Source organism: Dermochelys coriacea, chromosome 1 (assembly GCF_009764565.3).
Source record: "Dermochelys coriacea isolate rDerCor1 chromosome 1, rDerCor1.pri.v4, whole genome shotgun sequence".
NCBI lineage: Eukaryota > Metazoa > Chordata > Testudines > Dermochelyidae > Dermochelys > Dermochelys coriacea.
Genome location: NC_050068.2, coordinates 279,738,232 through 279,763,387, shown reverse-complemented (window position 1 = coordinate 279,763,387; position 25,156 = coordinate 279,738,232). Strand labels below are relative to the sequence as shown.

The 25,156-nt window shown below is 42.7% G+C and overlaps 1 protein-coding gene across 1 annotated transcript in view; it reads left to right on the top strand.

The window, feature by feature from the left end:
* Positions 1–682: 682 nt before the first annotated feature.
* The window catches only part of ACSS3 (acyl-CoA synthetase short chain family member 3), a 123,010-nt gene continuing 98,536 nt past the window's right edge, over positions 683–25,156 (top strand). The window contains exons 1-2 of the mRNA XM_038388133.2: positions 683–1,347; positions 15,603–15,747. Coding sequence (XP_038244061.2) covers positions 722–1,347; positions 15,603–15,747 — 771 coding nt within the window. The 5' untranslated portion in view covers positions 683–721. The remainder of the gene's footprint in view (positions 1,348–15,602; positions 15,748–25,156) is intronic.

Below are 25,156 nucleotides of genomic sequence, written 5' to 3'. Positions count from 1 at the left end.
CCATAAGTGACAGGAACTATTGCTGTGGGATGAGTACAGGGTCACTCTGCAACTCCCCCCCCTTGTGGGGGCAGCACCCATCTCCCAACCCCAGTGACAGCACACAACCTTGCCCCTCCAGGGACAGGACCTGCCCTGTGTTAGCCACTAGAAATGTTGGGAAGTATGGTATAAGTGCAACCAAACACCCAGTACTTATACAAACCACATAAGTGCTAAAAATAACCCCACAATAAGGTGCCCCTCTCTTCCTCCTTTTTTCAGTCTGCTCCCTGTGGACCCACTTAATTCATTCCTCTTAATCCTCATAAGCCTATACAGTTGAACAGTAGGGTTTGATGATTTTTTTTGCGGGGGGAGGGAGAGAGGGAGGGAGAGGGAATATTTGTGATTTATTGAAAGTAATGATGGGGTGGGAGGCGGGGAGAGGTACCTTGGTGCAGATGTAGATTGGTGCATTCCTCTGCCTTGTGTTCTCACAAGGTTGGCAGGTCTGGCTAACGCCAGGCTTTGGAAGCCCAGGCTGTCGGTTGTGCTGGTTGGAGCCTCCCCTGTGGGCCTTAGGTGATGGAGGTAAAAGGGGTTGCGCGCATCGGGTGCATGCTCCCTGCTTTGAGGGACGCGTTGGCTGCTCGAATCTATGTCAGATGCCTCCAGGTGCTATGGATAAGGGCGCCTTAGGAGGAGCTGTGCCAACAGCGCCCCGGCTGCGCGGATACAAATGCGTAGCCGGGTAGGGCTCTCTTACCCCCGCCGTATAAGCAGGAAGGTCTGTTTTGCCTGGCCCGCAGCCCGAGCTGCGCGGCGCAGAGATCGGGGCGGTCAGGCTTGTGCAATCGACCTCCCCGGCCCCCTGCCATCCGCGAGGGCGGCCAAGCGGCAGGAGCAAAGTCCGGGCTGGACTCGGCACTTCAGCGCCTGCAGACCTGTTGCCCGCGAAGCGCTCCGCAGCAGAGAGCGGCGCCTGCGGCAGGCAGGGGATCCAGCTCGGCTTTTTCGAGCGGCTTCCACGTGGCCCTTCAGAGGGGCTAGAGGGAGCTGCTCCCCAGCCGCAGGGCACGGCACCACCATGGACCTCCAGCGCAGGGCGATACGGCTCCTCGCCTGCCACCGGCTCTGGGGCAATGGCTGGCTGAGCGGGGCAGCCCCGCGCGGCGCCTGGAGCGCTCCGGCCGCCCGCCGCTTCCTCTGCTCCGGGCCGGCCGCCCCCCAGGGCGCGTACGAGCAAGCGTTCAGGGCTGCCGTGGCGGAGCCCGAGAAGTTGTGGGGAGAAGCCGCCGGGCGCATCCAGTGGCACAAGCCCTGGGTGAAAATCGTGGACAGGAGCAACCCGCTGGTCGCCTCCTGGTGAGCGACACCCGCCTCCGGGGGCGCCCTCGGAGCAGTGGGCGACAGGGCGGCGGTCGAGCAGAGAAGGGCTAGTGACAGCGGGGGGAAGCGCTGCGTCCCTCCCAGCCGGCAGCGCGGGGCTGGAGGGAAGAAGAGAGGGTCCGTAGTGGGGTCGGGTGTGTGGCGAGGAGGAGGAGGAGCAAGGAATGTCCCAAACCTTTCCAGGGGACTGGGTGTGGGAGCAGCAGTGTCTCTAGCCTATAATACGGGCCAGGGGTTGATTTGTGTGTGGTGGTGGGGAGGAGACGAGAATGCCTATAATGCGGGTCAGGTGCGTTGGAGGGAGAACATGCCCTCAGCCTTTCATGGGGTCACTGGTGCACATCTGTGTTCTTCTTTCTTTGATCTTCACCAGGAGCACGTCTGGTATACCCGCCGTAACAACTGTCTCTGTTTTGACTAGAAGATATGGACCCTTTCAAGTGGGAAAATGGGCATGTTTCACCAGGGAGATGGGGCAAAAATTGGGGATTGGCCCTCCTTTGAGCAGGGGGTTGGACTAGATGACCTCCTGAGGCCCCTTCCAACCCTGATATCCTATGATTCTATGACTTTGAGTGAATACTAAAATATGCATAAGGAAGCCGAATCGATGTGTGTTTTGTTGGCTGTTTCTGTAGCATCACAGCAAAAGTAGATCACAGTGTAAAGAATAAATGTTTGCTATACAATTTAAGGCAGAGGATGTATATAACATGAGATTACAGGTAAAACATTGCACCGTTCACTGAGAGAGTGCATGCTACTTACACTAAACTAAAATCCAATTACTGCAAGAGATTTTAGATACATTAAAATCCTGTTACATTTATTAATTATTCTTATTTATTATTATGTGTTCCAAAAGAGAATAAAGTAGTCTGCTAAATTGATATGAAGTTTGTGAAAAGTTTGTACTCTGGAAAGAAGACCTATTTTATTATGGTGAATCTTGACAAAATTAAACTCTTTCTTTTGACCAAAAAGTTTTATGTTTTGGCAGTAGAGTAATGCAGCAACATAATTGATATCAATCAGTTAAAGTAAACTGCAAGATAATTTGTTATATTCAATGCCTTTCCAAAGATGGCTTCACCATTGAACATCCTTTTTTGGTACTGTGGGGGCAGGATATTAGAACAAACATTTCCATTGCTTTCTCCTAGAAAAACTGAGTACAATATACATCAAAAAACCACTGAAGCAGTGTCCCAGCTGTGTGTTTAGTAAGTCTATGCCCGATGTCTTTTTGCTTTCATAAGGGAACTTCAATTAAACTCACTGTTTAGAGACTTTAGTTTAAAAATTAAAAGGAGTACTCGTGGCACCTTAGAGACTAACACATTTATTTGAGCATAAGCTTTCGTGAGCTACAGCTCACTTCATCGGATGCATTCATCGAAAGTTTATGCTCAAATAAATGTGTTGGTCTCTAAGGTGCCACAAGTACTCCTTTTCTTTTTGCGAATACAGACTAACACGGCTGCTACTCTGAAACCTAGTTTAAAAATTGTGATCAAGCACGTGATCTGTCAGAGTTCTAAATCATTTCCACTAATTTAGCTGTAATACAATAATTTGTCATGACAATAAAACATTATTTGTTCTGCATCTCTCCACTATAATAAAATAACTAAGGAGGATGTTAAACAATCTACTAGGGATAAATGCTTTTAAATAAGCAGGCCTGGATAACTTACACCTAAGAGTCCTAAAACAGATAGCTAAGGAGATCTGTCGTACACTGATGTTAATTTTTAATAAATCTTGGAATACTGGGGAAGTTTCAGAAGACTGAAAGAATACTAATGCCATGCCAGTATTAAAAAAGAGCAAGTAGAACAGGGGTGGGCAAACTTTTTGGCTCGAGGGCCACATCGGGGTGTGAAACTGTATGGAGGACTGGGTAGGGAAGGCTGTGCCCCCCAAACAGCCTGGCTCCCGCTCCCTATCTGACCCATCCCACTTCCTTCCCCCTGACTGCCCCCCTCAGAATATCCCACCCATCCAATCCCCCTGCTCCTTGTCCCCTGACCGCCCCCTCCCGGCACCCCACCCCCATCCACCACCCCCCTGTCCCGACTGCCCTGACCCCATCAACCTGCCCCTCCGAACCTCTGCCCGATCCAACTGTCCCCTGATTGCCCCCGGGACCCCTTGCCCCATATCGAACCCTCCGGCTCCAGCCCCCTTACCATGCTGCTCAGAGCAGCATGTCTGGAGCCATGCCACCCGGCCAGAGCCAGATGCGCTGCCCTGCATGAACGCGCAGCCCTGTCGCCCAGAGCACTGCCTGTGCAGCGGCGTGGCTGCGGGAGAGGGGGAACAGCGGGGGAGGGACCGGGGGATAGACTCCCCAGCCAGGAGCTCAGGCGCCGGGCTGGACTGTCCCGTGGGCCAGATGTGGCCGCAGGCCGTAGTTTGCCCACCTCTGAAGTAGAATGTCCTGACTAATTATAGGCCATTTAGCCTGACATCACCCATGGGCAAAATAATGGAAGCTGGTTCTGGATTCAGTCAATAAAGAACTAAAGGATAGGAATATAATTAATGTCAGCATGGTTCTATGGAAAATAGGTTTTGTCAAACAAACCTAATTTCATTCTTTGAGATAAGTTTGGCTGAGAAAGGTAACTGCCTTGGACTTTTGTAAGGCATTTTGACTTGCTGCCACAAGTCCAACACAAGTTACTGGATTCAGCGTGTGGGTAACTCAGTGAAATTCTATGGCCAGTGTTATACAGGAGGTCAGACTAAATGAGATAAAGTCCCTTCTGGCTTTATACCTCATTCTTCCCTGTACGAAGTGGATGTAAACTGCTACTAAATCAGAATGATAGTGTTTTGTACCACTTTGCATAGGAGTAAAGAACTACACAAAGGTGCAAGGCGGTGCAGGATCATAATCAGACCCTCTTTCTGACTGGAATTGTATTGATGTCTAGTGCTCCATTTTAGTTAATAAAACACATTTAATGAAATCAAGTACAAGTCTGTATACTTCTCATGTCTAAACTCTCTAACAAAGGAGTTTCTTTACCTTCTTGTGCTCCACAACTGTTATTTTTTTATCCAAGTTCATATGTTAATGCTTATCTGAAACAGAGAATGAGTGTGCCTATTTATTATTACTTGTTGATTATTTGTCTTACTGTAGCACATAAGAACCCCAGTTATGGCCCATGACACCATTGTGTTAGGTACTGTATAAACACAGAAGACTGTAAGCACTTTGGGGCAGGGACAATCTATGTTTAAGACAAGAGGTAGCAGATGAGGGGGTGGGAGTACAAGGAAACAATGAGACAGTATTGGTCCATGTGATAAGCTATTGTCTCATCCCACCAGCTGCTTTACCATTGTCATGGTTTTGTAGGCATCGTGGCAAAGGAGAGTTTTAAGGTGGGATTTGAAGGGGGATCATGAGGTAACTTTGAAGATGTTTATGGGGCACTCTTCCATGAGGGGCAGCATGGGAGAAAGCACAGAAGTGCTTGTTTGAAAATTTAACAAGTAAGCAACGGAGGCTGGTGCCATTGGTAGATCAAAGGCAGGAGTCAACATTTCAATAGTGAATGAGAGATGATGGGCAGTGAAAGGCCTTTGAAAGTGAAGACAAGTAGCTTGTATTTGATCTGATAAAGAAGTGGGGGGAGGGGGACAATGGAGGGCTACAAAGAGGAATAATGTGATCAAAGTGATGGATCTGTGCAGCAGCATTCTGAATGGATAAGAGTGTGGCAAGATTGTATTTGTCAAGGTAAACAAAAGATGTTGTAATAATCGAGATGCAAAATGGCAGAAGTTTTAGCCTTGTGGATGGATATTATGCAGAGAGAATTTGGCAAAATTTAGACATAGCCTGTGTCAGGGTTCCTTCCCCACTCTGAACTCTAGGGTACAGATGTGGGGACCCGCATGAAAGACCCCCTAAGCTTATTCTTACCAGCTTAGGTTAAAAACTTCCCCAAGGTACAAACTTTGCCTTGTCCTTGAACAGTATGCTGCTGCCTCCACCACCAAGTGTTTTAAACAAAGAACAGGGAAAGGGACCACTTGGAGACGTCTCTTCCCCTCCCTCCCCAATATTCCCCCAAGCCCTACACACCCCCTTTCCTGGGGAGCCTTGAGAATAATATCCTAACCAATTGGTTACAAAATCATCAAAGACCCAATCTCCTGGATCTTGGAACCATGGAAAAATCAGTCAGGTTCTTAAAAGAAGGATGTTATTAAAAGAAAGGGAGGTAAAAATCATCTCTGTAAAATCAGGATGGAAAATAATTTACAGGGTATTCAGATTCAAAACACAGAGGATCCCCCTCTGGGCAAAACCTTAAAGTTACAGAAAACAGGAATAAATCTCCCTCTTAACACAGGGAAAAGTCACATAAAACAAAAGATAGATAATCCAGGCAAGGCGGATTAGTTTATACTGGTTGCAATGTTGGAGACTTGGATTAGGGTTGGAGAATATGGATTTCTGTCTGGCCTCTCTCAGGCCCAAGAGAGAACAACCACATAAAAAAAAGAGCACAAAACAAAAGCCTTCCTTCCCCCAAGATTTGAAAGTATTTGTCCCCTTATTGGTCCTTTGGGTCAGGTGCCAGCTAGGTTAGCTGAGCTTCTTAACCCTTTACAGGTAACAGGATGTTGCCTCTGGCCAGGAGGGATTTTACAGTACGGTATACAGAAAGGTGGTTACTCTTCCCTTTATATTTATGACAGCTTGGATGCAAGGCTCTAAAGAAAGGGCCAAGTCAAAGGTGATGCTCAGGTTATGGGTCAGAGTGTCAGATCTGGTAAGATGGTGGGGTTGTCCACCATGATCAAGAGCGGAGGTAGAAGGGAACGCTTTGAGGGAGTGACTAATACAGATAGGACCACACTTCTCGAAGAACCTCCAGTTACATGTAAGTAACCTCCTCTTCCTAAAAGATACTAGAATTGCAGAATATTTCTGAGATAAGGCTACTGGTAAACAATTTTTTTTTAAACTTACTTACTTGCAGCAACCTTTAACTTTCTTGCTGATGCAATGAAAAGCAGTCATTAGTGCTGGTTCCTTGGGGGCAGCAGTTTTAGGAAGAAATCACTTGAGACTCAGAGAGCTGTGAGTCATGAAAGCAGCCATTTATTTTCACACACTGAACTAACCAAACCAGCCAAAACTGGCTGGGCCCCTAATAATCTAACTCCGTTGCCATAGCAACAACAAGATGCTATTACTCAACAACCAAATACACAACAACATATTCCTCCCCCCTTAATAAGAACATCCCCTAAATAAAACAAACATTAAACTAGAGTAGGAGGGTAGACAGCCTTCATTCCCGGCTAAACGCTGGAGATTATTTTGCCCCATAACCATGGGTTTGCCCTAGCTAAAGATCCAGCCATTGAGGAGGTCTTCTGTCTCTAGGTGGATTATGGCGAACTTCTGGTGGTGTTGCACTCGAAAGTACCTTGGGCGCAGGCCTGACAATGGGCTCAGGGTTCATAGCATGAACGGGTGAGGAGGTAGTATCAGCTTATTCCAGGCAAGGGGTTGTCTCAGCCGCTGGCAGTAATGGAGGAGAACAGTCAGAAACAGGTGATTCTTGATTCAGTGTCTCGCCAGAAGAGGTGAAGTCAGACAAATCAACTGAAGATGTGTCCTGAGGACTGGCATGACCTGGCAACAGCTGATCTACGTATCGCTGCCAGGTGAGATTCTCTGCAGTCTGAACTGTGTAGGAAACGGGTCCTGTTTGAGCGATGATCGTGGCAGTGACCCATTTAGTTCCAGAAGTATAAATTCTGAGCCAAAACTGGCTGTCCCGAGCTAAAGGTTCGGTCTTTTGCTCTGGGTGCACATCTGCTGACTTGATACTGCTGCTGATGTTGCACAATTTGTCTGGGTTCAGAAGATTTCAGCAGATCGAAGCAAGTGCGCAGCTGTCGTCCCATCATTGGAAAGGCTGGGGATGCCTTGGTCATAGCATGAGGTGTGCTTCTGTAGGAAAGTAAGAAGGTGTCCAGACGCTTTTGAATGGAGTGTTGTCCCCATGCTGATTTCAAAACTTGTTTCATTGTCTGCACAAATCTTTCAGCTAATCCATTGGTGGATGGATGATATGGTGCTGAAGTGATGTGTTGTATCCCATTTGTCTTCATAAAATTTTGAAACTCCTGAGAGATTAACTGCAGTCTGTTGTCGCTCGCAAGTTGTTCTGGCAGACCGAAACAACTAAAAGAGTCCCCATAGTTTTTTGGATAGTACTCTCTGCAGTAGTGGACTGCATTATAGAGACTTCTGGCTATTTAGAATGGGCATCTACCACCACCAAGAACATGCTTCCTTCAAGGGGGCCAGCAAAGTTAACGTGAATACATTGCCACGGGTTTTCAGGCCAGTACCAGGGGTGTAGGGGTGCCCACTGGGGTGCATTCCTGACGTGACATACAAGCTCTTTCCTTCTCTTCAATAGCACTGTCCAATCCAGGCCATGAAAAATAGCTTTGTGCAATTTCCTTCATGTGCACTATTCCACAGTGACCAGAATTTAGCTGTTCTAACATCTGTGATCTCAGTGGTGGTGGGATAATGACATGTCTCCCCCACAACAAACAACCAGATTTGATCGATAACTCCATTCTCCTGGACATGTAGGTAACCAGGTTGGGTAAGACTGGAGAGGTTCGTCAAGATTTTTTGCATCACCAGGTCCATAACTTGGGACAATACTGGGTCAACGTGAGTTGCCTTCTTTATCTGAGTAGCAGTGATTCTCTGTGTTCAAATTAGAAGATTTCCTTTTGGGAAGTATCTTGATGTTTGACTGACAAAGGCAACCTTGTGAGACCATCTGCATTGCCATGCAGAGTGGATATCTGATATTTGGTTTTATATGTGTGCGCTGAAAGTAAAAATGCCCAACGTTGCATATGACTAGCAACTAATGGGGGAATGCCTGTGTATGGTCCAAAAATTGATGTCAGAGGTCGATGGTCTGTAAGAAGAGTAAACTTCCGCCCAACAGGTACTGATGAAACTTCTGAATTCCAAAAACGATTCCCAATGCCTCACGTTCGTTTTGGGCATAGTTAGTTTCTGCTTCGCTTAGAATGCGTGAAGCAAAAGCAATAGGTCTCTCTTCTCCCGAAGGCATAATGTGTGACACGACTGCTCCCACTCCATAAGGGGAGGCATCGCAGGTCAATCGTAGGGGTAAGGATGGATCAAAGTGCGTTAGAACTTCAGAATTTAGCAATGCATCCTTAGCTTTGTTAGATGCAACATTACAGGCTTCAGTCCACTTCCAGGTCTTGTTCTGCCCAAGAAGTTTGTGAAGTGGTTTTAGCAGTGTGGCTAACTGTGAGATGAACTTTCCATAATAGTTCAATAGTCCTAGAAACGAGCGCAGCTGGCTAACATTTCGAGGTGGGGGAGCCTCCATAATAGCCTTAACTTTTTCAGGGGCTTTATGAAGACCCACAGCATAAATCCTGTGTCCCAAATATTTAAGAGAGAGCTGGAAGAATTCACACTTTTCTTTGTGGACTTGTAGGCCATACTCTTCAAGTCTTTGTAGGGTAGCCTCAAAATTCCTTAAGTTATCCTCTTCATTTCTTCCAGCAACCAGGATGTCTTCCAGATAGCACTGAATTCCTGGCAAGCCACACAAGATCTGGTCCATAGGCCTCTGGAACAGGGCCGCAGCAGACGTTATTCCAAAGGGTAGGCGACAGTATCGATAAAGCCCCTTATGAGTCACAATGGTCAACAACTCTTGGGACTTTTCATCAATGTGCATCTGTAAATAAACTTGACTTAAATCAATCTTACTGAACTTTTGTCCCCCAGCCAGGCCCACGAAGAGGTCATCGATGCGGGGAAGCAGGTATTGCTCTGCACACAACACCAGGTTGACAGTGACTTTAAAATCACCACAAATCCGGAGGGAGCCATCTTTCTTTCCTATTGGAACGATAGGAGGGGCCCAGGGGCTATGGGTAACTGGTATTAGGACTCCATTGGTGACCAGGCACTCCAGGTCCGCTTCAACTTTCGGCCTGATGGCATATGGCACAGTTCGGGCTTTCAGATATTTTGGTTGACTGACAGGTTTAATGTTCAATGTCACAGTGATTCCCTTCATGCTTCCCAGATCCTCTCCAAAAACAGCAGCATGTTTGCATAGTATAGCGGTCAGACCGGTTTCTTCTTTCGTCATTCGGTGCACTTCTGCGCAGTTCAGCTGAATCTTCCCAAGCCAAGACCTACCCATTAAGGCTGGGTAATTACCTCTCACCACAAACAGTGGCAATTTAGCAGCCTATCCATTGAGCTCCACTTTAACATCAATAGTGCCTAACATGGACACAGCTTCTCCCATGTACGTCTTCAGAACAGTTTTTGTTGTCTTAAGTGGAAGATGCTGTAGCTTTTCTTTATACACAGTCTCAGAGACCAGCGAGATGGCTGCACCAGTGTCCAGTTCCATGCATATCTGTTTGCCATCCAACAACGGGGTTACCCGGTATTCATGTGAGCCCATGGCCAAAGACGAAACGTGCAGTGGCGCTTCTTCTTGCGATGAGGTGTCACCTTGGTCATCCTGAGTCTGCTCTAGAGTATGCAGGTTTCCCTTTTTTAGTCGGCCAGACTACAGGTCTCTTTTTCTTTTGTTTACAGGCACACTCTATGTGTCCGTTTTTGCCACAGTGTCGACACACCAGGTCCTTACACCAGCATTTTGATGCCTGGTGACCCGGCTTACCACAGCGGTAACATTCCTGACCCTGCACAGTTCTGTGGGTAGGTTCTTGTGACACTTTATGCACCGTAGGGGATGCACTGATGTATTGCTCCTCCTTTGTAGCCAGTTCCATGGAGACTGCAATATCAACAGCCTTCTGTAAGGTAAGCTAAGCCTCTGTCAATAGGTGCTTCCATATAGCTTCACTGTACAGGCCACACAGTAACCTGTCACACAGGGCATCATTTAGTATCTCCTTAAATTCAGTGTTCTCTTAGCCTTTTTAAAATTGTTACAAACTGTACAACTGTTTCATCTTCTTTGGTCTCTTTTGTGGAACCTATTTATCTTGCAGCAATTACCAGTGGCTTTTGGGAAAAATGGGACCCCAGGTTTTCCACAATGTCACTGTAAGATTTGGTCTCAGGCTTAACAGAGTGTAGTAAGCTGCGTAGCAGGGAGTAGGTTTTAGCCCCCACAACACTTAAGAATATTGGCATCATCTTCTCTTCTGTAATGTCATTTGCAATAACAAAAAGCTCAAAACGCTCAGTATACACATGCCATTGTACTATATTCTCCTCAAAAGGTTCCAGTGGCCCTGTAAGTATAGCCATGGTTTTAGTTTCAGGTTTCACAGTCAGTGCAAACAAGCCAGTTCTTACCACCTTCCAACAGCTAAAAGATTTTGGTAGGTTTTTTTTTTTAACCTCGACTTCTACTTCCTTCTGTTGCTGGGGCACCAGAGGGATCCCATTCGCATCGCCACTTTGTTGTATCCTTGGGGGCAGCAGTTTTCGGAAGAAAATCACTTTAGACACAGCGCTGTGAGCCATGAAAGCGGCCATTTATTTTCACACACTGAACTAACCAAACCAGCCAAAACTGGCTGGGCTATCCCCTAATAATCTAACTCAGTTGCCATAGCAACAACAAGGTGCTATTACCACAACAACCAAATACACAACAATTAGCCATTTAAAAAGCTTAATATACCATCATGCGAAGGATGAAAGAATCATCATGAATGGTAACGAATCAGCATTCAATGAGGCTTTCATTCTGGAAGTTTTGAATGAAATAGCCTCTAGAGCTTGATAAGTGGGTCAGCTTCTTTAGTAGTCTGAAGATACTCTGATTTGATGTACTGAAAATTACTGAGAGCAAGCAAAGTCAGTCCTTATCTCTCTCAGAAGCTGACAGCAGTCTCTGTCTGACAAAGTGAAAAGTCTAATGGGACTTGCTCTTTTCTCACAGAAGAGCTGCTTAGTGTAATGGACTTATGGATGGGAAACCATTACCTTCTCTTCAATATTTTATTTAGAAAATGGAATTTAGATTTGCACGAAATAAGATTTTTTTTTTTCATCAAGCATAAAGGTTTTTTTGAAATGGTCACAGTGAACCTATTTGAGAAGAAGGGCATCATTAGTTTAAAATTTAAAGAAGTTTTCATAACCTGGCAAAAACAGAAGACCAGATTGGGAAGCATTTCTTTCAGAAAGCTTTCACAGAAGCTGTCAAGGTTCCTTCCCCACTCTGAACTCTAGAGTACAGAGTGGGGACCTGCATGAAAGACCCCCTAAGCTTATTCTTACCAGCTTAGGTTAAAAACTTCCTCAAGGTACAAACTTTGCCTTGTCCTTGAACCGTATGCTGCCACCACCAAATGTGTTAAACAAAGAACAGGGAAAGAGACCACTTGGAGACGTCTTTCCCCTCTGCCCCAAAATGTCCCCCCAAGCTCTACACCCTCTTTCATGGGGAAGGCTTGATAAAAGTCCTCACCAATTTGCATAAGTGAACACAGACCCAAACCCTTGGATCTTAAGAACAATGAAAAAGCAATCAGGATCTTAAAAGAAAAAAAATTAATTAAAGAAGAGGTTAAAGAATCACCTCTGTAAAATCAGGATGGAAAATACCTTACAGGGTAATCAGATTCAAAACATAGAGAATCCCTCTAGGCAAAACCTTAAGTTACAAAAAGACACAAACAGGAATATACATTCCATTCAGCGCAGCTTATTTACCAGCCATTTAAACAAAAGGAAATCTAACTCATTTCTAGCTAGATTACTTACTAACTTAACAGAAGTTCTGAAGAGCATTCCTGACCTGGTCCCAGTCAAAGCATCACACAGACAGACCCTTTGTTTCTCCCCCCCCCACTTCCAGCTTTGAAAGTAACTTGTCTCCTCATTGGTCATTTTGGTCAGGTGCCAGTGAGGTTATGCTAGCTTCTTAACGCTTTACAGGTGAAAGGGTTTTGCCTCTGGCCAGGAGGGATTTTATAGTTCTATATACAGAAGGGTGGTTACCCTTCCCTTTATATTTATGACAGAAGCCAAAAACATTAAATGAGTGAATAACATGTACTATACTTAGTTTAATGATGCCAAAAACCCTCTTACATAAAGCTTACAGACATTTCAGTGCAAGAGGAAATACAGCAGTTCAGACATAGCATTTAATTTGAGTCATTAGTTGTTCATATGCTCTAAAATACTTAGTTGCCCCAAGAGAAACTGCTCTTTATTGGAGCTTCTCTTTATTATTTTTAAAATTTTATATATACAAGTGGTCAACTCCTGAGCTGGTGATTAAATCATCTTGAATAATACTATTGTTACGTTAGTTTGAGAATTTTAGATCTTGATGGATGAATGATTCATAGGTTCATGAGTTTCTAAAATTAGTAATAAGTGTACACCATGACTAAGGCTACCATTTAGTCACTGCTGCTTGGGCGGTCCCCAGGGCCAGCCACACCAGCCACAGCTCGAATGGTCCCCAGGGCCAGCTGCTTGGGGCAGCTCCAGCAGCGGCTGGTGCAGCTGGCCCTGGGGTCAGCCACACTGTCCTCTGCAGAAGTCGTAGAGGTCATGGAATCCGTGACTTGTGCGACTTCCATGACCGACATGGAACCCTAATCATGAAGTATGGCTTCTCTTAAACAACTTTGAAGAAACTCAGAAGAACACTTCATTTTTTCACTATTGTGGGAAAAGATGGGGACAAAAAATATGGTGCAGTGGCAATTGCCAAAAAAGAATCTAGCAGTAACTACATGGGACATCAAAGGATATGTTGGAGGATGAGGAAGATGCTTGCTTGAAAACTTCAGAGCAATTGTTCCTAACTACACATGACCTGTTCTACTTAGCACTGGTGAGGCCACAGCTAGAATACTGTGGGATATGGGGAGCCACACTTTAAGAAAGTTGTGGACAAACTAGAGAGAGTCTAGAAGAGGGCAACAAAAATGATAAAAGGTTTAGAGAACCTGACCTATGAGGCAAGGTTTAAAAAACAAAACAAAACCAGTCATTTTTAATCTTCAGGGAAAAAAGGTTCTGGGGATATCTGATGAGAGTCTTTAAATATGTTAAGGGCTGTTATAAAGAGGACCGTGATAAATTTGTTCTCCATGTCTACTGAAGATAGTATAGGAAGTAATCCGCTTAATTTGCAGCAAGGGAGATATAGGTTAGCTATTAGGAAGAAACTTTCTAACTATAAGGATAGTTAAGCACTGGAATAGGCTTCCAGGGGAGGGAATGACAGGGATTCCATAGGAGAGGTGCAGTTGCAGTGATACAGGTATGCCGCTGTAAGGTCTGTAGTGTAGACATAGCTTAAGTTTGTGCTGAACTCGTCAAGAATCAGAACAGATGTATATAATATATACATTTTTTAAAAAAATAAATGTATTAAAGTAGATAAATTTGAATAGAAGCTGGCTAATTCTAAAACAAAGGGTTAAAATTTTTAAATAAAAGACTTTCCACAACTTTAATTAAATATTTTTGTGAAATTTTAAAAATGAACTAACATTATTTGTATGTAAACATTTCTTCAGGGTTTAAAATCCATACACTGTAGTATTGTGCTGATGCAAAAGGAACAGAAAGTGAAAGTATCTCGTTTGCTTTGCTCTCAGCTGTTTGGTGTAACTTAAACTCTTATCAAAAGCAACAAGAAAAGTTGTCAACAGTCAGGTTAAACATCAGTTGAGAGCTGGTGGTCTGATAAATCTGGAGACAGAAGTCCATTATTCACAGACTACCTGACATTACTCTGGTAACAACATTTATGCTAATTTGGAGGAACCCTTTACCCCTAGAAATGGTATTTCAGTCTCTATACCCACTCTGTCCTTTTTCCTTATTGAATCTGCCAGGAATAGAATAGGATGCCAATTCTGATGCTGTTTTTCTGTGGAATGCATAAGGAACAAAATTAAAATAAAACTTGTTTCAGGTAGGGAACTGAACAGCCCTTAGGTGGTAACTCCAGTTCATTACCAAGCTAGATTAAGTTTAATCGTTGTGAAACTGTGATGAAAGATGCTACATACATGCAAATATTTAAATCAGTCTCTTTATTGAGATGAAAAAAGGGACCCTATTCTTTTATTTACTTTATTTATTTATTTACTTACTTATTTTTCCCCCTTGCTCATAATGGACCTAATTGTTGAATTTGTGTTGTGTCCAGTGCAGTACCCAGCCAAGGGTGTTGTGGTAAAGGCAAAGGTATGCCACTTTAAGCCTCTCTCTTCCTATGGGGCAGTTTCACCCTGGTACAGTTTAGAGCATCCTCATGGGATCACAGGGTTCATAAATGGTTTCCTTCTGCTCGATTTAGTTGTTCGTCTTTCACTTTTGTATTGGGATATATGCACGGATTGGGAGAGGGATATACAAACCAAGTCACAACAAAGGGGACCGTGGCTGGGGAGATGGCAGGCAGGGGAATAGGTCTAAAATTCAAAGCTCCTCTTTGAAGTACACTTTTTTTTTGATATTTTCTATTTTTCAACTTAAGTGTCCTTTTTGAATACACCACTTTTGTATATTTTTGTATTTCAGCATTATACTATATTTGAATAATCTCTATGTAAAATAACAAAAACAAATCCCAAGTCTGTGAAACTGTTTTTAATCAACAGTTCTCTCTAAATATCTGGCTATTGAAGAGATCATAGCTCTCACTTTGCAGATTTCTGGTCTTTATGCAGTTAAAGTACAGCATTTTACTGCCCAGCTAATAGGCTTATTTACCCATTTTTGAGCAAATTCTTTTTGACTTGGGGCCTGCCTACACTTACAGAGCTGCTGCTGTAGCGCTTGGTGAAGATGCTACCTACGCCAACAGGAGGACTTCTCCCGTCAGCGTAGATACTCCTGCTCCCTGAGCGGCAGAAGCTATATCGATGGGAGAAGACCTCCCACCAACACATGCTGTCTACACTGGGGGTTAAGTTGGTATATCTATGTTGCTCATGGTGTGGATTTTCCACACCCCTGCGAAACATATTTATACCAACATAAGTTGGCAATAGAAGTAATCTAACTTCAGAAGCAGGGGCCTTCTGATTGAAGACAATGTTTCATCAGTTATCTGACTGAATGTTATCTCTTCTCCCCAGAAATTAGTCTAGTTAGTTTGGAAAGACTGTTATCTAACATTGTACTTTTTCTCTTTCAGGTTTGTGGATGGAGAGCTAAATATTTGTTATAATGCTGTAGATCGTCATGTTGAGAGTGGACATGCAGACAAGATTGCTATTATCTATGATAGTCCTGTGACAAACACTAAACAGACTATCACTTACAAAGAAGTTCTTGAACAGGTATAGTTCATGATAGAATCCTGTTTTGTAGAAACAGATAGGAAATAATGTCCCATTACGTGGCATGCAGATATTACAGAAATGCGTGAATTAGAAATAACCGAGCCATATGATTATCTTGCCTTTCCAACTACATTTTATTCTTTTAGTTGTGTTACGTTCTGTTTTATAAACCTCACTAATTGTACCTAATAGTGCATTGTTTCTCTCCTGCACTGGTTATTTAGGCAAAACAGCTGCTGTCCTGTTTTGTCAATGTCTTAGATTTCCTTTCCCTCCCCCCACTTCCATAGTCCATCTTGGAAAAGAAAAACAATATAGATAAATTTCTTTAAAGTAACTTACTGTCATCAACAAAACTACTCTTCCAGTAGGACTAGCAATAAGCTTGTGAAAAGAAAAGCATATATCTTGACCAATACACCAACAAAACATCATAATTAGAATTTAAATATTAGAAGGACAGAACTCCTAAAATATGTGCCTCATCCACCAAATTCTAGATCATCGTGGAAGTGTGAAGGTTTTCTCATGTGTTTACCTAGTAAATCAGTGAACATTGTATCTGTCTGCTGCATGCCAGCTACAGGACCTGTCAGCAATGGTGTGTGTGTGTGGTGTAATATATAGCACTCATCACTCAGATGTTTTTCAAAAAACAACTGACATTGGCAGACCAGGTGCTAGCTCATGCCAAGGGCCCTAGGCCTCACTGAACACTGACATATGCATAGCTGGAAACCAGTCTGGCTCACCAGTGTGCTGATATTGTTAAAATGGATATTAGATTTATAGAGTGTTTTTTAGTATTTGCATTTTATGAAATCCTTGTGAGTTGCTGCATGCATTAATCTCACTTATATGATCCGTATCACATTTATAAGGTAATATGTAAGTATTTGCTTTGTAACTCTAAAAGTGGTTGCTAGGAAACTGGAAACCCCCACAGTCAGGAGAGAAGCATTAACAAGTGTGAAATGCTAGTTTACCGCTGGAGATGTCATCTCCTGCCCAAAACAGAAGGCCCATAGACACCGGACAAATCATTATGGAACATCAGACTTTGTTGATTGCTCCCCACACACCCATGGAGAGGGAATGGACACAACCTCTTATCCCATCATAGTTTGAACACTGGGGGAAGGGAATAAAAATCCCTGATCTGAAGGATCTGTATCCATATGCTTCTTGAAATTTGGAGAGGGTAATATTTCTTAGCATAAGCAAGGGATCCCCAAGCTGTTTAGCTTGGATTAGCCCTAAAGAACAAATAGAGCTTGCATATTACAGCAGTTTCTATTACTGTTTGAAACCTAAGACTGATGCATATAAATGAGTTAATGTTTATCTGCTTCAACCTTGTAAATAACTCTAGTTTATTATAGGATTGGCTAGAAGTGTTGTCTTTAGTGTGAGGTCTAAGGTGAAATTGACATGGGGTAAGTGACTGCTCTTTCAGACTGGGAGTAACCTGAACTTTGTTTTTTTTTGTTTGTATAAGGGACCACCTATCACAAAAGCAAGCTTGCCATGGCAAGATAGACTGGAGCACCCAATGTTATGACTCCATGGTTAGGCTGCTATAGTGCTTGAGTTAATACTTGTTACTTGGTGAGATCTAAGTATAGAACTCACAACTGACTTGGGGTTTGTGCCCTGCTTCTTGACTATCTGCCCTGAGGTTGGCAATCACAGTCGTGAGCCACTCCAGACAGCTCGACAACACCTTCACAATATTATCCGAATTTATAAGTTTACAGACATACCTACTGTGATGAATTGGAGTTATGAGTAATATCTAGCTTTTACTGGGAAAGTAGGTTCTTTCTGTTTTTAAAAAAGGAGTGTATGTTTGTTTTTGAACCTGAGATGGATGGCCTGTGAGTGCTTGGAGTGCTGAAAGAATCCTGACCTGTCTAACAAGTGGCCTATATTTTTGCCTAGCTGGGAACAAATTTGAATTCTCTCTCTATTAAAAATACCGGCCACTTACCAGATAGTGAGAAAAGGCTGTGTCTACCCTAGAAAAGAGGCTGGTTGAGGATCTGAAGGTAGGCTCCATATCTGGGAGGATTCATGTCCACTGTGGCCTATATTTGTAGCATAGCATCCTGGCCTTGGCCAGTCAGCCTCTGATAAAACCTCTATTGTAAGGGTTTTAAATATTATGGTACATTTATTTAAGTGAGGAAAATACTTCAACAGTGTGGATGCTAGTGTCTAATAAATTCTGTAGCAGATTTTTATACGGTAGTTGGTAATCAAACTGGATTTCTTGTACGAGTACTAGTTTTAGCCATTTTGTTTTGTTCAATTATCTTTACTTGTACTGAACTCTAAAGTAAACTTCATTGAGATAGAATGAGACTCCACCATTATCTTAATGATTGCAGTGTCCAAGATGCAATTCAGGTCACTACTATAGTGAAATTGTTCCATGGGGAAAGAAGATATTTACAGCATAATTGTGTCTAGTGTTCTGAAATGTGTGAATATGTTTACAAATGTGTAATGTACTTACATTAAAATAATCCTGTGTGAGTTTTCTGTTACTGGCTTTAGGAAAGGAAAAACCGTGTAGTTGCAAACATTGATACACATCACAGCACTTCTCTAACGCTGTAATGAGATCTACAGAAACCCTTCATTTTTATTGATTGACTTTCAAGATCTTTCAACCAACAGAGGATTTAAAGGTTAACTATAGTGTTGTGACATAGCTATTCATGTACTTCAACATTTATTGATAAAGTATGTCTAGTTTGTTTTTAAATAGCTATCTTAATGATGTTATATCCCTGTGTAAATCCTGTCCAGTGCACCCCCTTTGCAGTAATTTACTTTTAAAAATCATTTGAAATGCAGCTCTTTACCTTTTTGAACCTGAAATAGATGTTCAGTTTCCTAGGTTTGTGGCTCTGTATTCTATGCAGGTCTAATTATAGCTTTGGGCAATAAAAATAGTATTTTAAAGAATTAGAGAGCTGCAAAATTAACTTAAACATCCTCTCCCCACATTGTCTCCTCTTTTTCTAACAAACCAAGTTAACAGGGAGCACTAGTTAACCAGTCAGCATATGTAACCAAACTCACTCTGAAGTCAGCAGGTTATGGAAAGCTACCTGTAGTAGAGTCCTGTCTAAATATTGTCTTTGGATTCCGTACAGCTCATGCATGTGTTCTAATTTACACATTTTCATGCTCTTCTATCATGTGAAGGAGAGAATGTCAGATTAAGTATATTTATAAACTGTAGTATATTAAAGTCTACTGCTGAGCCTTGTGAAGCTGTTGAGTTGGGTGTTATACAATACCTGATTTCCCTGAAATATTCTGTTTTATGCATGTATCTTTTTGGTTTTTTGTTTAATCTTACATTGTATTTTACTCCTGTTACATTTCTTACAAAAGGACAATATTTTAATAACAAGCTTATAATGGAAAACAAATCCTTTCCCCATTTTAACCCAATATGCAGTGTTACCAACTCCACCGTCTTAAAAATCAAGAGATTTGGTATATAAATTATAAATATACACCGGACCCTTGCTAGAATGCAGGATTTGGGATCCATACATGGTACCGGGTTAACGTGGGGACCGCGTTTAAAATGAATTCCAATTAAAGTAATTAAATTTGGGATTCATGGCCGTGACCGTGTTATGCACAAATTTGCGCTGTATAGACACGTGTTCTAGTGAGGCGCGCGTGCACACACATTTACACTTGTCTTATAAACCTCATTAGGTGCTTATTTAATGTCTAACAGGTAAGAGCTCTTTACAAAAACAATATTACTGCATCTGAAAATGCTTTACCAAAAACTTGAAAAAAATCCTACCGGTTATCATCACCATGTTGTTATGCATCTCAGTTTAAGGTTACGATGACAGCGATTGGGATGACGACATCTGCTGGAGTGCTGTGTGTTTAGCAATTTCCGGTAGTTGTTGAGAAGGTTTCAGTTCATAGCAGGCCAGAACATTTGTTTTTGTTACAGGTAAAATAGATAAAACTTTGCTACACATTCTAGATAAAAAATGGTGGTTTCTCTGCATTAGGGAGAAAACACACTCCATGCTAGCCTGATCGTAAGAATCAGAAGCGTAGCAATCAATTTTGAAAGAGTTGGATACCACTTTTCTTATGTCCCCATTTTGTTAAGATCCAGGACTTGCCCCCCGCCCCCTCTACTCATTCAGTTTTGTTACCTCTGGCTGGAAATCAGGCAGTTCAGAACCTACTTGGTACTGGTTCCACTCATACACAATTGTTTGTTTGTTTGTTTGTTTTGTTTTTGTTTTTTTCACCCTCAGATTTCATTGCAGATGGAAATCATGTCAGTAGATTAAGAATTGTATCTTCATCATAATCCAGTTATTTAGGCAGATGTACCAGTCCCAATGCCTGAAGAATATTATCTGTTAAGTTATATGAAAAAATTACCACTGCTGTTTTATCTGACTTAAAGCAGAGTTTTTTCCTATCATGACATTGGCATAGTCAGAAGAGAAACCAGTAACATTCTCCCATGGAATGTGGTGGTTTGCAAAAAAACCAGAATTTATTGCATTTACTAGGTTTTCTGCATTTACTATGTTAGATATTTCCATGGCCAAGAGGTCTGTTTTCACATCTTTAAGAGTCTGATGAAAGTACCTAGTTTAATGCAAACCTCCTTGTCACTGCAAACATCATTACTGTCATTTACCATTAAAGCATTTGGGCTTGTTTTCCCCAATTGATTCGGAATTGTGGCTGGAAAATGCTTTTATTATTATAGTGGCTTTTGTTCACCCACCGGGAAATTCTTCTGCAATGTTTGAATTGGGAAACACCAGCTTGATGAGTGGTGTTTGTGTGTTATGTTTTTTTTTTATTATTTAAATGATCTTCAAATGAAATTGGTAATTCATATTCTGCAATGGCTTGGCAAAAAAGTCAGCATTTGTAATCTTCTGACCTTTTCATGATAGGAAAAAATAACACTCTTTTAAAGTCGGATAAAACAGCAGTCAAGTTCTGTGTACAGGTGTGCTAGAACAATTCTTATAGTGGGGGTGATGACAGCCATTGAACCAAACAGTAAACATTGTATATAATGGAAACCACTTCAAGCCAGGGTGTGTGCTAGCACGTCTAGTTCCAACACTTGTCTGTGTACTCTCTGCCTTGTGTTTCCCATATTGCACATCTTGCAGTGAAGGACGCTGTTAAAGCAATCTCAAAACCAGCAGATCATCTGTTAGTGGACAATTTTTATTATTGTAATGGTATTGCAAAACAAAAAAAGAGCAGTACAAGTACTGGTGTGATGCACATGAGCTTCAACTAATAAAACAAGGTGGAACAGCGTGGCTCAGTCTCGGCCAAGCAGTAGCAAGATGTAGTAACCTGTGGGAGCCCCTTAAAGCCTATTTTGGAAGGTGACTTCTCATTAAAGTGAGAGATGCGTGCACCATAGACTAAAGATTTTAGAGTCTAATAAAAAAATTTGGTAAGAGTCTCGCTATGGAAAGATTAATGAATTAAACAGTTGAATATTTTTATACTGAGATTGAGAGTCTTGAATCAAAAAGAGTGAGGGATGGAAATGGAGGAGAGATTAGAAGGAAATGAAGACAAGAAGCTTTATCTCATGAGTGTTAGAAGCTAAGTCAAAAATATCTGCCCAGTATTAAGGTACTGATAGGAAGACTTAAGGAAAAAAAAATAAGGGAGAGATAAAAGTGCCACTAGAAACTGGCCTTATTCATAGTGTTGCTGTCTTGATGTAAAAATCGAGTGATGCCTTGAAGAAATGTAAAACTTGTCGTCTCTGTTCAGGTTTTATTTCCTAATCTTTAGGACATCATCTGAACTGCATTGTCTGGCTATGCCTGAAGGACAGGAGAGATTGGATGTGGTTTTAATTAGGTTCCAACTTTATTTTTAAATGTCTGAGAGTACCCAGCAAATAAGTTGCTGGTAATTCCATAATCATTTCAATATATACCCGGGGGCTTCCCTGAGCCCTGGCCCCTAGCCAACCTGCTGCTGTGGCCTCACAATCTCTCCCCTCCCAACTCAAATGAGGGTTCAGGGGGATTGGTCCCCTGAAATACCAGTCATAGTAACCCTCAACCTCCTCCTCCCTGTTTCTGCTCCTTTAAAGAATACTGCCTTTAAATCCTTTACCAGTCCATTTTATCTGATCACTGTGTGCCTTCCCTATGGTGTACCTGCTCTGAATATCCACCATGGGTTGCAACATCATAGCCTAATTTCAGTTTCATATTCACCCCACTAAGCCCCCCAGAATCCACTGGGGAAGGCATAAAACTCCAACGTTGCCTTGGCCAATCTGGCTGTGAGGGAAAAATTCCTTCCCAGCTCCCCCTCTGCCCCCCAAGAAAGGAGTGACTAGCCCACAGGGGATCCTGACAAAACCATTATTTCACCACTTCCAGGAGGGTGTGACCGGAGTCCCAGGGAGTCAACTGAGGTCACTCAATTAGCGTGACCTGCAAAGAATGGGGCAGGCAATTCCCAAAACTGGTGGATATTCCAATACTTAGATTTTCTAAACCAGCACAAAACCGCTTCTAGAATACCTCTTTGGTTACCCAGAAGCCAACAACATAGTTCCCTTAAAGTAACCCAGCCTTAGGCCTCCACCCAGACACCCAAGTCAAATATGACTAGGATTACTGAACATCTTATTCATTGTATAAGAAAGTTCTACCAATTCCAAAGAATTGGACACATTACCTCCCAGGTTAATGAATATTTCAGATCTTACCGAAATATATACTTATAGCCAATTCTTATTAAGTAAACTAAAATTTATTAAAAAACAAAAGTGAGTATTGGTTAAAAGATCAGTATACATACAGATATGAGTACAGTTCTAAGATTAGATTCATAATAGAGATGGTGAGCTTCGTAGTTGTGAAGAGTTTTCAGAATTGGTCCATACGTTATAGTCCAATGACTATAGTCAGGGTGAATCTGGATTAGGACTGGAGATCTCATTCTTACAACTTAAACTTCCCCTGCTTGAAGCATCAAACGCATCTGAGATAAAAAGGACGGGGAGCATCTTTATACAGTTCCAGGCCTCCTTTGACAGGTTGGAGTCCTTTGGCGAACAATAGGCAATTATGGAGATTTTGAAGTAGACCTATTTCCTAAGAATGACTGGTAATTAGCTACACAAATTAGCTTAAGGCAATTTATCCATTAGGCCTGGGGTGGGCAAACTAGGGCCCGCGGTCCGGATCAGGTTCACCCGTGAGCTCCTGGTTGGGAGTAGGGTCTGGGGCTTTCCCCGCTCTGGTGCTGGGTCAGGAGCTGTACCACACGGCTCCTGGAAGCCACGGCATGGCCCAGCTCCGGCTCCCATGTGTTCCAATGGCCCCCTCCGGTGCTCCAATGGGAGCTGCAGGGGCAGTGCCTGCGGATTGGGCAGTGTGCAGAGCTGCCTGGCCTCGCCTCTCTGTAGGAGCCAGAGAAGGGACATGCTGCTGCTTCTGGGAGCCGCTTGAGGTAAGTGCTGCTCGCAGCCTGCACACCTGAACCTCTCTCCACCCCTCAATCCCCTGTCCTAGTCCTGATTCCCTCCCCCTTCCCATTTTCCAAACCCTTTGATCCCAGCCCGGAGAACCCTCCTGTACCCCAAATGCCTCATCCCCAGCCCCACCCCAGAGCCCACACCCCAAACCAGAGCCCTCACCCCCTCCAATACCCGAACCCCAATTTTGTGAGCATTCATGGCCTGTCACACAATTTCTATTCCCAGATGTGGCCCTCAAGCCAAAAAATTTGCCCACCCCTGCATTAGGCAGTCTATCACAAACTTTAAAGAGACCTATAGACAATGACATTATTGCACACAAGATTCATCTAAATATTAATATTCCCTTTTGATCTCTGAATCAATAGTTATAGTGACAGACAGGAACTGTCTGTTTACATGGCTACTATCTAACAAGATATAAGTAAACACATACAATTAGTATCACCTCTAATTCTCTAACAATATAGGTTTGCATTTCAAAGTTCTTGCTTATCTACCATAGACTGTCCCTAATTACCATTAACATATTTTTCTAACATGTCTCTAAAGGTTGAATCTGGATCATTTAACCTGCAGGATGCTTAACCCTTTCTGGCCACCCATCACACTTTGTATAAGATTTGTTGCAATTATGTAACAGTGGTAGCAACGATGATTTTGCATGGTCACATTTTAATCAGATAATGTCACAGAGGGTGAGAGTGCCTATTTTTCCCAGGTTGTGAATTGCTATGAAGCTTAGTCAGGCAATAGGTGCCCAGATTCTTATCATGAGGCTGTAATGTGCATGCTCAGGCAAGTTTTAGATGGCTGGGTGACTAGAGTGAGGCTGCAGTGCAAATGGCTAGAGGAAAGAACTTAGGTACCCTGTGAGTTTAGGTGCCTACAGGGTCAGGTAGCAGCTGAGGCAGAAGATTTGTGGATCACAGTGGTGCCTAAAAATGGGGATTAGGTACTTATGCACCTATCTGGATTGCATCCTTAGTCCCTTTCAAGGTTCCTTCCCCACTCTGAACTCTAGGATACAGATGTGGGGACCTGCATGAAAACCCCTTAAGCTTATTTTTACCAGCTTAGGTTAAAACTTCCCCAAGGTACAAACTATTTTACCTTTTGCCCTTGTACTTTATTGCTGCCACCACCAAGCGTCTAACATATATAACTGGGAAAGAGCCCGCTTGGAAATGTCTTTTTCCCCCCAAAATCCTCCCCAAACCCTACACTCCCTTTCCTTGGGAAGGCTTGATAAAACTCCTCACCAATTTGCAAAGGTGAACACAGACCCAAACCCTGGGATCTTAAGAACAATGAAAAAGCAATCAGGTTCTTAAAAGAAGAATTTTAATTGAAGAAAAAAAGTAAAAAAATTACCTCTGTAAAATCAGGATGGTAAATACCTTACAGGGTAATCAGATTCAAAACATAGAGAATCCCTCTAGGCAAAACCTTAAGTTACAAAAAGACACAAAAACAGGAATATACATTCCATTCGGCACAGCTTATTTTATCAGCCATTTAAACCAAACAGAATTTAATGCATATCTAGCTAGATTACTTACTAAGTTCTAAGATTCCATTCCTTTTCTGTTCTCGGCCAAAAGCATCACACAAACAGAGAGAGCCTTTGTTTCTCCCCCCCTCCAGCTTTGAAAGTATCTTGTCTCCTCAGTGGTCATTTTGGTCAGGTGCCAGCGAGGTTATCCTAGCTTCTTAGCCCTTTGCAGGGGAAAAGGTTTTTCCTCTGGCCAGGAGGGATTTTAAAGGTGTTTACCCTTCCCTTTATATTTGACAGTCCCCAATTATTTTTATTAGTAAAATGAAAAATGCATTAAAGCAGTAGATCAATCTTAA